The 15,048-nt window shown below is 38.4% G+C and overlaps 1 protein-coding gene across 1 annotated transcript in view; it reads right to left on the bottom strand.

Moving 5' to 3' along the window:
- Positions 1-15,048, bottom strand: part of IQGAP1 (IQ motif containing GTPase activating protein 1) — a 53,018-nt gene that overhangs the window by 20,301 nt on the left and 17,669 nt on the right. Inside the window, exons 7-19 of the mRNA XM_064721918.1 lie at positions 14,595-14,708; positions 14,023-14,201; positions 13,271-13,361; positions 12,600-12,763; positions 11,501-11,585; positions 10,274-10,437; positions 9,742-9,902; positions 9,106-9,230; positions 5,786-5,949; positions 3,053-3,143; positions 1,917-2,078; positions 1,408-1,550; positions 882-1,052 (exon numbers count right to left, since the gene is read on the bottom strand). Coding sequence (XP_064577988.1) covers positions 882-1,052; positions 1,408-1,550; positions 1,917-2,078; positions 3,053-3,143; positions 5,786-5,949; positions 9,106-9,230; positions 9,742-9,902; positions 10,274-10,437; positions 11,501-11,585; positions 12,600-12,763; positions 13,271-13,361; positions 14,023-14,201; positions 14,595-14,708 — 1,814 coding nt within the window. The remainder of the gene's footprint in view (positions 1-881; positions 1,053-1,407; positions 1,551-1,916; positions 2,079-3,052; positions 3,144-5,785; positions 5,950-9,105; positions 9,231-9,741; positions 9,903-10,273; positions 10,438-11,500; positions 11,586-12,599; positions 12,764-13,270; positions 13,362-14,022; positions 14,202-14,594; positions 14,709-15,048) is intronic.

Raw genomic sequence — 15,048 nt, 5'->3', positions numbered from 1 at the left:
AATTACACCATGAAGAGCCTGGGCCTTCTGAAGCACAATTAGGGGTCAAGGATACAGTGAAACAGTCAAATTGATAGAAACTGTTCTACATAAGGATCATGTGTTAGCTGCTGCTGCTGAGAACAATGGTGTAACAGTTCAAGCTTTCCCAGCAGACCCACTGCCATTCACACTTGGGAAAAGAACTCAGGCAAGGGGTTGGACTACACTTAAACAGAGAGTGTGTTATTTTAATGAGCTGAGAGTGGGTGTGGAGGTTTTGTTAAATATACAGCAGAGTATCTGCTACTTAGGCAGAAACAATTGGATATATACTGCTGAAATAATAAAATGGTAATAGGGTTCAAAGCAACTGTTGCATTTGCACATAATTCAGTTACAACATCACAGAATAATTTTTTTGTCGCTGTCCTGTAAATGCACCTGATTTCATGCTGAATTATGCAGCTATCCTCCAAATCCCTGGACAAATTTGAAGAAAAGCAAGAATACTGAAGACCATGTTGTTTCTCCTTAATTCATGATGAATCACAGCAGCAATGCATCTCATGGCACTATCACCATCAACACATAGAACACACTTCATATTTCCTCACTCCCGAAACATTGAAATGTATAAAAAAATAACCGTTAAAGTTTCCTCAAGTAACTTTTTCTCTCTCCAATTCTATGTGATTACTGGATCGATTATATATGACACCTAAAAGCAAATAATACACCAAAACTCACTGGAGAAGGAAATGTTTTTAGATAAGTTACAATATGAGGCAAAGACAATTGTGTGCTGTAATTACTTGAATTGAACAAAACTGTTAATAAGCTTGTGTACAGAAAACAACTGCAGAGTACAAGTTCCAAACAGAATTAAAGGGTATCACTACCTGAATGCAAGTGATTGCTGGGACTTGCTTCTTCAAAAAATTCATTCTTGAGTTGAATTCCTGGCGAACAAGATACCCTCGACAGCAAGCCTGAAGTTTCATAATCAGGTTCTCATTTGCAAGCCACAACTGTTCTCGGTTGTATGCTGCAGTGACTCCAGATATGGTGCTCTGATTTAATGTTATGATAGGAAGAGAAGCCAGAAAAAGAAAATGGAAATACAAAAAAAAAGGATGTTACATCAGCTTTCCATACTGTGCTTACAAGAAACTCCAAAGTTGTGTTTCAAAAAAAACAGTTACATGACGATCCCGTACTCTCTTAGTAACAGGATAAATTTTCATTAAATAGGACAAGGAGTTGTGACACACACAATCTGATGATGCCTAGCAAATCAAATGAGTTACTAAGTGAGTTAACATGACTATGGCATTGAAGCATTCTATCTCAGAGCTGCATTAAGGGTGGGAATGGTGAGAATGTCAACTTTCAAGAGAAGGAGCACGCGTTAATCTATTACTCTACCTGTATCTCTTCCCGTGACAGCTGAGTGTCATTTTGCACAAATTCTGCTGGTTCGTCCCATCCTCCCTCTTTGGTCCGCAGGTTATGATAATAATGATAGCCTCCTCTCACCCAGTGTTTCACCCACTCGCTGCCATTGCCCCCTGAGAGCAGAAACTGCAATTAGAAGTCTGAAACACTGACAAGTGTCTTACCTTTCACACATACAAATTTTACAACCAGGAAATTTCCTTTATAGATTATTCTTTCTCCAAACAAGGAAAGGGATGTTTCTGAATCCCTAATGACCTCATATGAGAGCTACCTAAACACAACGCATTGTATAAGTGGAGAACATTATACTACTCATATTTAAAAAAAAAAAAAAAAAACACCTTATTTCACAGAGCATCCACAGCTGCTATCTACAACACAGAATTTTTTCCTAGGGGCTTTTTTACCTCTAGTTCCAATTCCATGTACAATAATCTTGCATTTATTTCACTAATAGTTAGCTACTTAAGGTGTACCTGCCGTCCTTTTCTTAACTTCTGACAATTCTTGCTGGTACGTCTCAGCACATTCTGGAGTGACTCCGTACAGCCCAACATCAGGTGAACGCAAGGCACTCAGGGTCTGGCTAACGTCACCATGATCTACCGCTTCATTAATGGCTAGAATTCCTAAGGAGACTTGGATAAAACCAGAAAGCAAGTTAGCGCAGGGTCTCAGTAGCTCACAGCAAGCACAGAATGGCAGAACAGAGCAAGGCAACATGAACACACCCTCATAGCTGGGCTGTATGTAAGATATGCAAATTTTCAGTGTACATAAACATGAAACATAAATAAAAAACCAACTCGAGGACTTGCAGTATAGAGGCCTCTTCAGTACAGAGTATCCAGCCATGCATGAAACTGCACCTGACAGCATGTAATGGTGTGCCCAAAGTCCCAGTATGGTGCTGATTTATCACCAGAAGTTTTCAACATACACAGTTACAGCTCTCCTCTGATGTCTGTTTCAGTTAACAGAGTTTCTTCTGGCAGAGCCAGTCACAACTCAACAACCAGAGCAGTAATTACTTAATTGTTTCTGCAGACAGAAACAAAATTGTTATAATGACTGGGAAGCAACAACGGGTGGACCAGTCCACCTGCCAACTGCGTTAAGGAGCAAAGGTAAGTATCACTGACGGGTAGTACTCTTTGTATCCAAAAACCATGTGAGTGTTTGTCTGGTAATATCTAAGAGAACCAAGACAAGACAACAGTACCTCGCACAAATAAAAGGTAATGCTCACCAGAAAGCATCATTTCAACAGTGCATGTGAACACTCTCACTTCTAACCAACCACCCACAGACACACACAATTAGTCGCAAATGACAATCAATTTGAAAAAGATTGGTCCAACAAGGTAACGTAGTCTAATGGTCACATGCAAAACTGGAAAAAAATGCATATCCCCCCACAACAGAAGAAATTTAGTATTTGAAGAATCTGACATTCACTCCTCAAAAAACCACACCTGCACCAGAAGCCTGTAGGCTCTTCTGGTTTCCTTTGCCACATGTATATGACATTTCTAGCCCTCAACTTTTCCTTAAATAAGTGGTATTTGGCTGGTAGTGGGGATTAATTGCAATACTGTGCGATAATACTTACATCTCTGGGACTCCTCAGTGTCCTTGTTAGCCTTATGAATCCCATCCTGAATTTCATCTAGCCAAAGTACAGCTGTTTCATCCTGTGTGTCCTGAAGACAATACAACAAGAAAAATATACAATATCAGGAGAAAAGTATCACTATTTTTGCCAAGTAAGATAACCTACATTCAGAAACAGCCAAAAGAGTAGTTTTCCATAACAGAGAGAAAAATAAGTATTTCAGTCTTCCTAACTAACTCCAGCACAAGGATATAATGTGGATTTGTGACTGGCAGAGACTACTATGGCATTACCAAACTCAACACTTTCCCTGGACAAAAGAAATTCACAGGAAACAGAACAAACAAGAAATTCTATCAATAAGAATCACTCTAATAAGATGAGCAAACACAAGGCCAGGGACTTAGTGCCAGCTAGTCCTAAAGCCATACTAGCTAAGAGTATATGATTTTCCAGGAAGTTAGTCCTTCAACAGAAGGACTACAGAGAGCTGCTGATTCACATACATGTGCAGAAACTAATAAACCTTTTGGTAAGGTCACATCAGGCTGCTCATTTCCCTGCCCACAAAACTTCACAAACCTGTACAAACTGACAAAGCAAAAAGCATCGTATGTGTTGTGGATGGGTGTACACACACAGCAGTCAAAGCCATGTTTTAAATCTTTATTTTAACAGATGGCCTGTCAAGGAACAGTGATCACACAGTATCCTGTATTTTGGCTGGGAAATCTAGCCAAATGAGCTAATGTTACATGCAGAAATTTGAGAGGAGGAAAGGGACAAGTGTTTTGCAAGTCCCAAAATATACACAGAGAACAATGACCCAGCAGTTGCCAAGCATAAGCTTCTCTCCACCCACTGGTCCTTCCTGTAGGTAACTACCAAAAGAAATGCTAAGATGCAACTACCATCCCTCTGACAACTTTTCTCATACAAACAGAACATAGGAAACCTTTAGTTCTGGAAGGGAATAATAATCACAGTGCACAAAAGAACCACTATTTACAACATTCAAGGGCTTTAAGGCCAGACTTAAAATGAACATTTCCTTATGTGCTTTCCATATTTTAACCATTGTTTTGGCAGATCTGAAACTAACTGGCTAAATGATACTTCATTCAAGAGCTTAACATGACCTTCATAGACAGATTTCATCTGAAAGCCAAACAGTCCCACAAGAGTACCAGCAACGGCAAAATTCCTGTCCAGGATGTGGGGGAGAATCATCACTGTAACTATACTTTACTATGTATCCACAGAAGTCAAAACCATGTTGTGGCTTCTCTACAGTTTTACTGCTGCAAGGCTTTCTGCAAGATACACACAGTGTAACATACTATGGAGTCTACTGTTTTTTCCCCTCTCATCTCTCTCATCAGAAACATGCATGATATAGCACTCCTCAATCAAGTAAGCAACTGAACCACATCTTCAGGTGAACATTAATCCTTCTCAGCCCCAAGGTATAGAAATCACTAGTTCATAACAGTTGACTTCAGATTGTGGTTATTTTCCCCACATAGTTACTGTATAATATCATCTTTCTATTTCTGGAATTATTCCCATGCTGCTGGGAGAAGCCCTTTATTTATCTTATGTCTAAATAAGGTAATTTCATACCAACCCAGAAGTTACCAGCACAGTCTGGCACAAGTTTAAGTACAGGATAAAAAGATTTCATTGTTTCATTCTGACTCAGCGAGAGGAAATGCTTCAGCACAAAATGAATCCTGAGGAACATTAATCCTGTCAAGACCCTTGGGAAATCAGAATAGCATAGTTTTCTATTGTCATCATACTGGTTTACCTTTAGTCAAAAACAAAATGTTCAACACAATCCAAACCTTAGCCTCTGTACAAAATTGTGCATTGCTACTTGAACAATGAGCTCCACAGCAGAAAAAAGAAAACAAAACACCCTCAAGTCACTGAAAGCAGACATCTGCTACTTCTCTGTAAATAGATACGGGGAAAAAAAACCAGTGTCCCCTCCCTACTACCCAAAAATCAATTGCATACACACACCTGCACTTGTCATCCTTTCTTATACCTTGATGAAAGGTGTAAGATGAAACTTGCTCTTCCTCTCTTCATCTTCACCTTTCAATTAGTGAAAACTGCAACTATGTACATGTAGGTAGAAGATCCTTGGCTAATGACAACTTCAGCTCAAAAAAGCCATAAGCAATGGAAGTGTCATCAGGTGAACAACAGCATATATATTTTGCTGGTAGCATGTATGTATGTTGTTGCACATCTTTTTTCTAATTTATCACTTTACAGATTTTTCCACTTCCAGAAACTTTCTTTTTTGCCATATATATAACTATACTTAAGAGTACATTTAACACAGAACATGAGAATAAAGTACTTAAGCTTGCAGAAAACTTGCAAGCAGAAGTTCAGTACTCCTGGAATGAACATGGTCTCCTCACAAAACCAGATAATGAATATTATGTTTTCCACAAAAAAGATACGTACCTCACTTGGGACCCGAGTTTAGCTATAGCAAGCCACCATGTGCTCTTAATATCCTTACACCCATCTCCACAGTTCACAGATTGACACTGCTAGCTGAAATCTCTTTCTGATTGGTTAAGATCAGTTGAAGGTATGCAGAATGCCCACTTCTCCATTGCCAATTTTGATTCCAGACTTTCAAGACCAGTAACATTACAGCAACACTAATGCAAAGGTCTTTCAAAAGGTGCATTTAACTGCACTCACCTGCGCTTTCTCTCTCTTGGCTCGAAGTAGTGTATCTTGGTAATGCTGTGCTACCTTTGGGGCTACACCCTCCAATTTTGCTGCAGGAGTCTGTAAGGCTTGAAGAGTCTTCTTGGTGTCCCCTTCATCCAGAGCTTCATTAATAAGACCAATTGCCAAAATCCCTAGGGAGGAATGCAAAGGGGGAGGAGAAAGACAAAGTTCCATTCTTGGTTAACAATAATCACAAGCATTGCTTCAGAACAAAAGTGCAGTTAGTCCTTCCTAAATCAAGTAACAGCTCAGAACCACAGTATTTTTTCAACAGAAAACATTATGTACTAGCAAATAAACCAAAGCTATTTCTCCTCTCCAAAGTAGTTGTAATTCTTGAGCACTGCAATCAAAAAAATAAAGTTTCAAAGGAAAAAAAAAAAAACACCTCAGGGAGACCACATGCAGAGACAAAACTGAATCCTCAGACACCCAGCTCAGAGCTTCTAGAAAGCCCAAATGGCCAGAGTTCACAATATTCCAAGGTTATGGCTTGGAAAGAAATCTTCACATGAAACTAAGGCCCTGCATGGAATACCATTTAAAAATACAGTAACCTTGTATTTTAGAAAACTCTTTCATTAAGGACATATGTAGTATCAGCTGTATTATCACAGAAGTGGATGCTATTCAAGTACAGTAAAATTTACTGTTCAGCAAAATAAAGACCTTACAGTTAGCTAAATGCAAACAGAATCTACATCTATAGCAACTGATCCTGAAAATCATGAAATAACTCAGGTTGAGATGAATCCCCGAGTTCATCAGATTCAATTCTCTACTTATGGTTTGGTTCAGTGCAGAACAAAGAACTCTTTTAGATAAAAGAAAGGAGATCAGTGTGGGAATCTCCAACTCTGCTTGTATTCAAAGATTGTGACTCTTCAACACAAGACTCACAAAACAGAAGTTGATTAAAAAAGTAGAACACCTTGGGGAAGAGTTTACATTTGGATAGAGTAGAGATCAAGGAAGGATATATGCTGAGGACATTGCAAGAACTGCACCATAAAACAATGGCATGGTTTCTATCAAAAAACAGATACGATAACTTAAGAAAGCACACATAAGAAAAAAATACACTCATACACACACACACATTTATATACAATCACAAAGCTTGAGGACCTTCTCTGACTAATTTAAGTTATTCATAGAGAGAAGATAAACGTATATAAGGGCATATACGAAGCAGACCAACGAATTAGGAAATTTCCCAGGAGAACAATTTACGTCATTATAGGACTTTCTGCAGATTTTCTTACAGGACAAGGAGCGTTAAAAGAAACAGGATGTTGGGACTACACAGACTTTTAGAATTCCACTGTAACCTCTTACACAGAAAGGAAAAGATACTATAAAGATACTATAAAACTAGCACCGGTGTGCGCACCCGCAATGCGGCGCCCTGTTTGTGTGGTTTTAACAAATCTACTTAGGTGACCCAAATAGGAAACATAGTGTCTATTTGGAGATGCAGAAAACAAGTTAACCAAGACAGCAAGCTTTTAATTTAAAAGTTAACCCTCTCTAGAGTATAAGCTTTGCAAAGTGAAACACACCAAGTACAGAAACAAGGAGGGGCAGAAGACACCGGCTTGTCTCAGTGTACAACATAAACTTTATCATCACCTCCACACTTGTGACAAATCTCTCCCGCTTCATGATGCAAAGCTCCAAGCCTTGCTGAGATACTAAATATTATAAAATTATAAATATTACAAATATAGCTTCAAAGTTAGAGTCAAACTCAGGAGGCTCTCAGTACTGGTCATAAACAAAAATGAAGAACCCTTAATGAAAACAAGAAAAAAACCCACAAAATTAAACCATACGAAACATAACATCACAAGGGTCTAATGAAGAATAAGTTTGTTTAACTATACTATTTTCAAGGACTCCTCTATCTCCACTCTGGATTTTACGTCAACTAATACTGTCTTAGTGCAAGAAGAATTACTCCAGTTTTCTCTTCTGATAAAGTTTTCATAATTACACTCACACCCAGTCTTTTATCACTGTTACAAGACCATTATTAACATAAATACTACTGAGAAACAGAAAGTAAAAAACTTGAAGGGCTAGAAGCATAGAATTATATTAACACTCATTGACCATTTTCAGCTTGCAACAGTAATTTTTTTCCTTCATGAGTATATAATTTTCAGTATTCACACTTGCTGCATAGAGTGGTTTGGGCTGGAAGGGACATTAAAGATCACCTAGCTCCAAGGCCCCTTGCCAGGGGCAAGGCACAGCTTCCACTAGGCCAAGAAGACTACAGACCAGGCTGCTCCAAGTCTCGTTGAACCTCGCACTGTATATGTATGTATATACTACACCTCTCCCTTTCTCTTCAATATAGGACTACTGACCAATGCGTGTAAGTGAGTGCAATGCATTAGTGGTGATTCCTCGAGCACACCTTTTATATGATTGCAAAGAAACAGGCTTCCATGCTTCAGGTCAATAAGCCACCTAGGGAAACACTGAGCAGTGCGATTGTAGGGCGTAAGACACATGGTACAGTTGAAGGATTAACTTCAGAAGCATGGTCACTGTGAGAACTCAAATATCATTGTCCCTGCACCCAGGGAGCAGGAGTATCACCAGTGATCTGTGTTAGACACTTGCAACTTCAGAGAGTTTTTGGACATCTTCTGATTACAGAGCTAAATTACTGGCAACTAAACCAGGGAATGAAATACTGGGAAGGTAAAAAGACCAATGCAGATTAAAAAAAAACAAACAAAAAAAAGAATAAAAGAAAGAAGAGGAAAACCTGAACAGGGAAAAAGTAGCCATCAAATAAAAGGATAAGACTTCAAGAAAAATCTCTTCTACTGAATGCAGCAAATTAGGAAGAAGGATGGAGCACTCCAAGACAAGGCTACAACTAATTGAGAGATTTTGGTAATACAGCCTAAAATTGGGCAACTGAAGCAAAATGAGAAGATTCTAGACTAATCCTAGACGCTGACAGCAGACAATGCATTTCCAACCCAAAAAGAGTAGAAATTTACACTGGAAGTATTAATAAACAGCTTTGAAATACTGACATCAATACCACAAACAACAGACTGCCTGATCTCTCCATCAACAAAAAGTCCTGCAATCATGACTTTCATATTACAGAACACCAAGTCTTGTTCACAACTAAGATCTTCCTAGATATCTAATGCATAACACAACTACAAGTCAATCAATAACTTTTTGGATTGACATCTAATTTTAGCACTCCTTATAAGCTACAATCAGTCTACCACGAATTGAACAGAAAAACCTACTTTCATGTTCTTCATGCACAACTTTATTCACATGATCAACACATGACTGGATATCATTCCATGTGATAAATTCATTTCCTTCTGCACTTCTTTCAGCTTTCAGCTTCACCAAATCATCAATGTATCTGTCAGAAAACAAAACCCAAATCCAGTAAACATGACATTGCAACAATCTGCTCAGGGAGCACACAACCCAGCACTGAGAACTGCACACTAAGTGGGAGAGGTAACATGAGAGTTGAAACTGAAAATGGGGAGAAAGAGAAATGCTTGTGTGTGTGAAGGATATCAGCACAAATGTGAAATAGGTTCAATCAGACAAAACTGCCAAACAGAAAAAAAGCACTGAAATGCTGAGTATGAGTCCAGGGCAAAGAAAATGGGTGAGCTGGCATAAGTACTAGTGACAACGTAATGGTATTACAGCATGATTTTAATGTGAAATCCACAAGACAGCACAGGAATCAGACCAATAAGAAACAGTATTCGCAAAAACAAGATTCAAGATATAGCAGAGATTAAATCCATACTGCAAGAAAGAATGTAGAAATCATGTAAAATTTAAGAGAAGGAACAGAAAATTCATGAAGCCACAGAGCACCATCAAGGATAGCTACAATTCCTTTAATTACTCACCTCTGTGAGTTCTCATCCTCAATGTTTGTAAGACCTGTGACAGGACTGCTCAGTTGTTTCCACACTGTGTTCATATCCCCTGAATCCAAAGCCCTGTTAATCAGGGCCACAGAAGACAGCATCTCTACAGCAACAGACAGTTCTGGATGGGTGAGGTGACCCTGCATACAAAGAGGATAACAAATTAATTCTATTCACTCTATACAAACTATTGCTGCACACAGAGATCAATGGAGTAGCTGTCAGAACAGACATGTAACAAGGCAAAGAGACATCCTTTAAGACAACAAAGTAGAAAGGTGAGTATCATAAACAAAGCTCGATCACTAAGTAAGAGACTGAGGTAAAGTCTTACAAGGCCGATCAGATCAAGATCAAAGGATTAAACCACATCAGAACAGACTGAACACCAAAGCAGTTCTGGGAAGACTCCAAGACAGGTTTGTTCCAGAGAACGCATTTAGGAAGACAGACAAGGTGGACCCAGTGACCCATGCCAACTTTCAGAAATAACAGAGAAGGTGATACTTACTTCAGGGCTCTGTTGCTGTAAGGTGGCCAGCTCCCTTTGGTAAAGATCTGCAGCAAATGTATAAACCTCTGGTAACTGGGCCTCTGGATTCATCATTTCTGCCACAGTCTTCTCAGCATCACCCATTCGAATTGCTGAATTAATTTTGGCTACTGCTGCCAGTTCTAGAAATTCAAAGAGCATAAAAAAATGAGGAAGGCAGACAGCTGAGACTCCCATAATACTTACTAGCACTTTCATTTTACTCAAATACTTAACTAGAGAAAGAATAATACCCAAACTGCAGGGAAAGAGCCAAACTCTCAGATCCATACACCTCCTACACTAGTTAGCTAGTCTTCCATTACTGAAGACCATTAAAACACACAATGTTCATATTTAATACTAGTTCACCTTTTTGTCTGGTTATCAAGGGACTGTTTTACCATTTCACTATTCTGATAGTAAGAAGCCTCAATGCAAATTTTTGGATGGGTGAATCATACTGATTTTCTCTTCCTTTCTACCTCTATCCTGCTCAAGGCAGTAACACAGGCACTCCATATTGGGTACATGCTGGCTAACTTAAAACACCACAAGAAGGTAAACAAATGTGGACATCCATGCCTAACAAATAAGGCACTTCAAAGGCAGCTACCTACTTAATTCAGCATTTGCTATTTTCCTCTTGTATTCTAAATCCTCTCTCCTCCAACCTCTGTTACTCTCCTTTCTACCTATCACAAAGTAAATTGCTCCTGGACAGTAAGAGAGCTCGGTGCAGTCTCAGAAGCATCTATCAAAAACCAATCAGCAAATTATTGGCATTTTATTTGCTACCTGATATTTGGAAACAGTAATGGTTCTATAGCTCAATGTGAATGATCAGCAGATAAAACTATCTTTCACATCTCATGGAGCAATCCAGATTTTCTTCACAGATCCACAGCATAAAAATTCATAAAAGTATTCTATAAAAAGAGGTTATTTAAGATGGATGCAAAAATTCAATGTTTCTTAATTCAAATTAATGTTTTAATGCTGTTATCTCCAGCCACATTGTAAGAGTCGGATAAAAGACACTGCAAATAATTAGGGCAACCAACTCTCTTTCATGTTCTTAGCAGCTGTAAAATACTTAAAGAACATTCACAATGACCATTCATAATAAACCGAAATACTGTGCTGCTTCATTTTCTTGATCACATCCACAGTGACTTTGCTACAGTAATTTCTGCTGATCCTTACTTTGCTGGTACTGCTGCGCTGCCCTGTTAGCAGCATCCACTCCCAACTGCAACTCTTCCTTCTGCAGAGGACCTGCAAGGCCAGCCTAAAGAAAAAACAGAAACTGTAAGGGTGAAACAATGTCAAGTTCATTTCAATTACCTCAATAAAAATACTCCACTTGAACTTAAACCAGAAAGAATATACGTATGGAAATATGAAATTGCTCACCAGATTCTAAGTTCAGGTGTTGAAAGATTGTATATGTACAATCTGATCTTTTTTATATCAGAACTGCAGTCCCATGGACATAGCAATAAAAGGCAAGATTGCTTCCAAAGTGATAACATACTTAAGACAAAAGGCACAACTTTGAGGGAAAAGGCTCTCTGTACATGAGCTGGTTGCTGGAGTGAGTCTAGCAATTGTGCAGTTTGGCATTAAACAATCCATTAAGTAATGTTGCGTTTTACCTCTGAGCAACTATAGAGTTAGCAGAACATCAAAATGGAGAACATGCAGCATTGGCTTATACATACACGCTTCTTGGACTATTATGATATTACACAAATACAAATAGAAAATAAGTAGAAGGACTTTAATAACTTGGGTGGCATCACAGAATCACTGAAGCTGAAAAAGACCCTTAGGAGCACTGAGTCCAACCATACACCTAATACTGCCAAATCCACCACTAAACCATGTCCCTAAGCACCACGTCTTCAAGTGGTGTATGATAGTATTCTCCACAGTGAAAGCAGTTCAGGCTTATCTGATAGGTGTTTATAAAACACACGTATTCACATTATTTAGGCACTGACAATAGCAAAATGAGGGAGGACACACCTTAATTTTAATAGTTCTATACACACACAAGTTGGCAGTTTAAGGTTTGGTCTATTATATGTACACCTACATACAAAAATTATACTGGCCTTTCACATGCAGAGATAAAGCCTAAATAATAGGCTTACTCAATGCTTTCATCTCTTAACACTGACTTTTTCTAGACAACACTAAACCGTAATGCAGGTATATACCAAGTGATTAGTACACAGTTGTATGGTGAAAGGCAGGGAAAAAAACCTCACAAATCAGGGTAATCTATACTTTTCCATACCTCCTGCTTCTGTTGTCTATCACTCAAGAACTGCTTGAAATACCAATCGCAATTTTCTCGTAGCAATTCTCGAAGTCCCAGGGCTGGTGTTGCCAAAGCTTCATACAGTGCTAACGCATCTCCTCGTTCCAAAGCCAGGTCAATCTTTGATATGGCTGCATGTGCTAGCAACAGTAAAACAGAATCTTGAGAAAGTGCCATGGTTTACACAACCTACCACTCAGAAAGAAATACTCTTAGACCTGATAGACAACAAGTTGGGTATGTAATCCAAAAGGAACACTTCCAGAATCAATTATGAAGTCAATTATGAATTATTAGCCTGAAAAACAGGCTATTAAATGGCATACACTATTCAGAATGAAGAATTGAAGGGCTCAGCAACATGGACAATCCATTTCCAAAAGGAAGGGTTACAGAAGTCGTAGTGAATTAAGCTTACAACTATGTACTAATAATGACTAAAAAAAACAAAACAAAACCAAACCAAAACCAGCTAACAACAAGAAAACCACACAACTGAAGAAAACCAAAACACCCCACCACTAAAACAGCCCACAAAAACAAGGGAACTTCCTTGAAATTTTGTCAGCATTACAGAAAAAGAGGAGCACAGGTATCATTTTGAAGTATTCTTTTAATTAAGACTATTAGTATAACATTACACTTACTGTTCACTTTATTGATGTTTCCCTGAATCTCAGCTTGAGTCAGAAGTTCTTCATACACATCTCTCTCTCTATCTGAACTTTCTGAGGCAATCTGAAGATGAAATAAAAACTAATCAGGGTTTCTACAGCTTCCTTCTCCCTTACAGACCTTCTAACTGAAAAGGTCAGGAAGGGTAAATGTTGACCCATATAGAGCTGAGATAGGCCACACATACACTACCTCTACACATGCAAAAAGAAGCCCTAGACATAAACACATTTGGAGTAACTATAGTCAAACTCTGATACAGACAGCTTAGAACCACATCTTATTTCAATCTAATGGCTCTACTGAACACACAGTAGAGCTCCAGAACACAGAAAGCTGTACACAGAGTTAGGCATGTATTATACAGTATTCTAAAGCAACGTGGACCACTTCCAGCATCAGTCAGTTTTGCTCATCATTTCAATGTTAGAAAAACATATCTGTGAAAACAGAAGTATGCACTCCCAACAAAAAAACGTTGACAGGAATTCTGTATCTATGTGGCCCATATTTCAGACAGCTAAACAGACTAATGCAGTTAACTCTTGCCTGTTTCCTGCAAAAAGATAGGTTACTGGGGAACGTAACAGAATGCCAGGAGGAGTAAATCCACCTAAGACCACATATACATGACCTTAACACACATTCAGCAAATTCCCCACAGTTTACATTGCAATACAACATAGCAACGCACACAAATGGTTTGAAAGAAGAACTGAGCTACCCTATTTTTAGCATTGTCCATCTTGTCTTGCTTTGCTCTGTAGAGTGTGGCTTGGTAAGTGGATTCCAGTTGATCATCCAGATTTATTAGCATAGCATTAGGGTTCTTCATTGCTGTAAGAGTGTCAGCTGGAACCTGACGGTCAATTGCTTCATTAATGGCAATGACAGCAGCATGCACTGAAAAACAAGCCACAGTCTGCCACTTAGTCCCAAACAAAATAGCACTGTTAAAAATCAAGAAATCCAGAATCCCTTATTTGAAAAGAGCAGAAAAATCATCTGAAAATTAACTGGAAAGCAAAAGAATTATCAAAGTATATCTAATTTCATCATGGTTTTGTGTTTTGAAAAAAATAGCAGCCTAACTCCTAATTACAATATTTTAAGTAGTCAAATCATCATGCTCCAGAAAAAAGAAAAATACTCAAGGGAAAGAATAAAAACATCTTCGCAGTTTTCGAAAAGGCCTATCAGAAAGACTGTACTAGCCTTAAAACCTGCAGCATTAAAACCAACACTTAAATGATCAGCTGATTTGAAAAAATCAAACAAAATGCCATTTTTCCTTACATGCAGCTTCATCCACAGAAAGTTCATTTGCAAGAATTCCTCCAATCTTGCTGAAGGCAGGCATCTGAATGCCATACTTCTCCAGTTCAAGCCTCATATTACTGATTTCCTCCTCTGAAACATGTTAAATTAGTGTTACATGGCATTATCATTAACAATCCATTAGCACTGTTGTACTAACTGCTGCTAAAAAAAAAAATAGGACAGCTACAACAGATGACAATTATTATTTAAATAATACTTTGAATGTAACTCAGTAAGTGAAACAAAATAAATGAAAATGCTAAGACATTTTGCACACTCTCCTAAAATCTACATTTCTCCCAGAAACTCGTAAGGGAGTATTCCATAGCTTTTCTTATTAGAAAACAATGCAAGAACTCTCATGAGGAGCTGGAAACCGACTCCATTCTGTGGTACCTCAACTGTGGTTGCCAACAGGTCAGGAAAACAC

This window comes from Zonotrichia leucophrys, chromosome 10 (genome assembly GCF_028769735.1).
Source record: "Zonotrichia leucophrys gambelii isolate GWCS_2022_RI chromosome 10, RI_Zleu_2.0, whole genome shotgun sequence".
NCBI classification, from domain to species: Eukaryota; Metazoa; Chordata; class Aves; order Passeriformes; family Passerellidae; genus Zonotrichia; species Zonotrichia leucophrys.
This window is presented reverse-complemented; position numbering and strand designations above follow the sequence as displayed.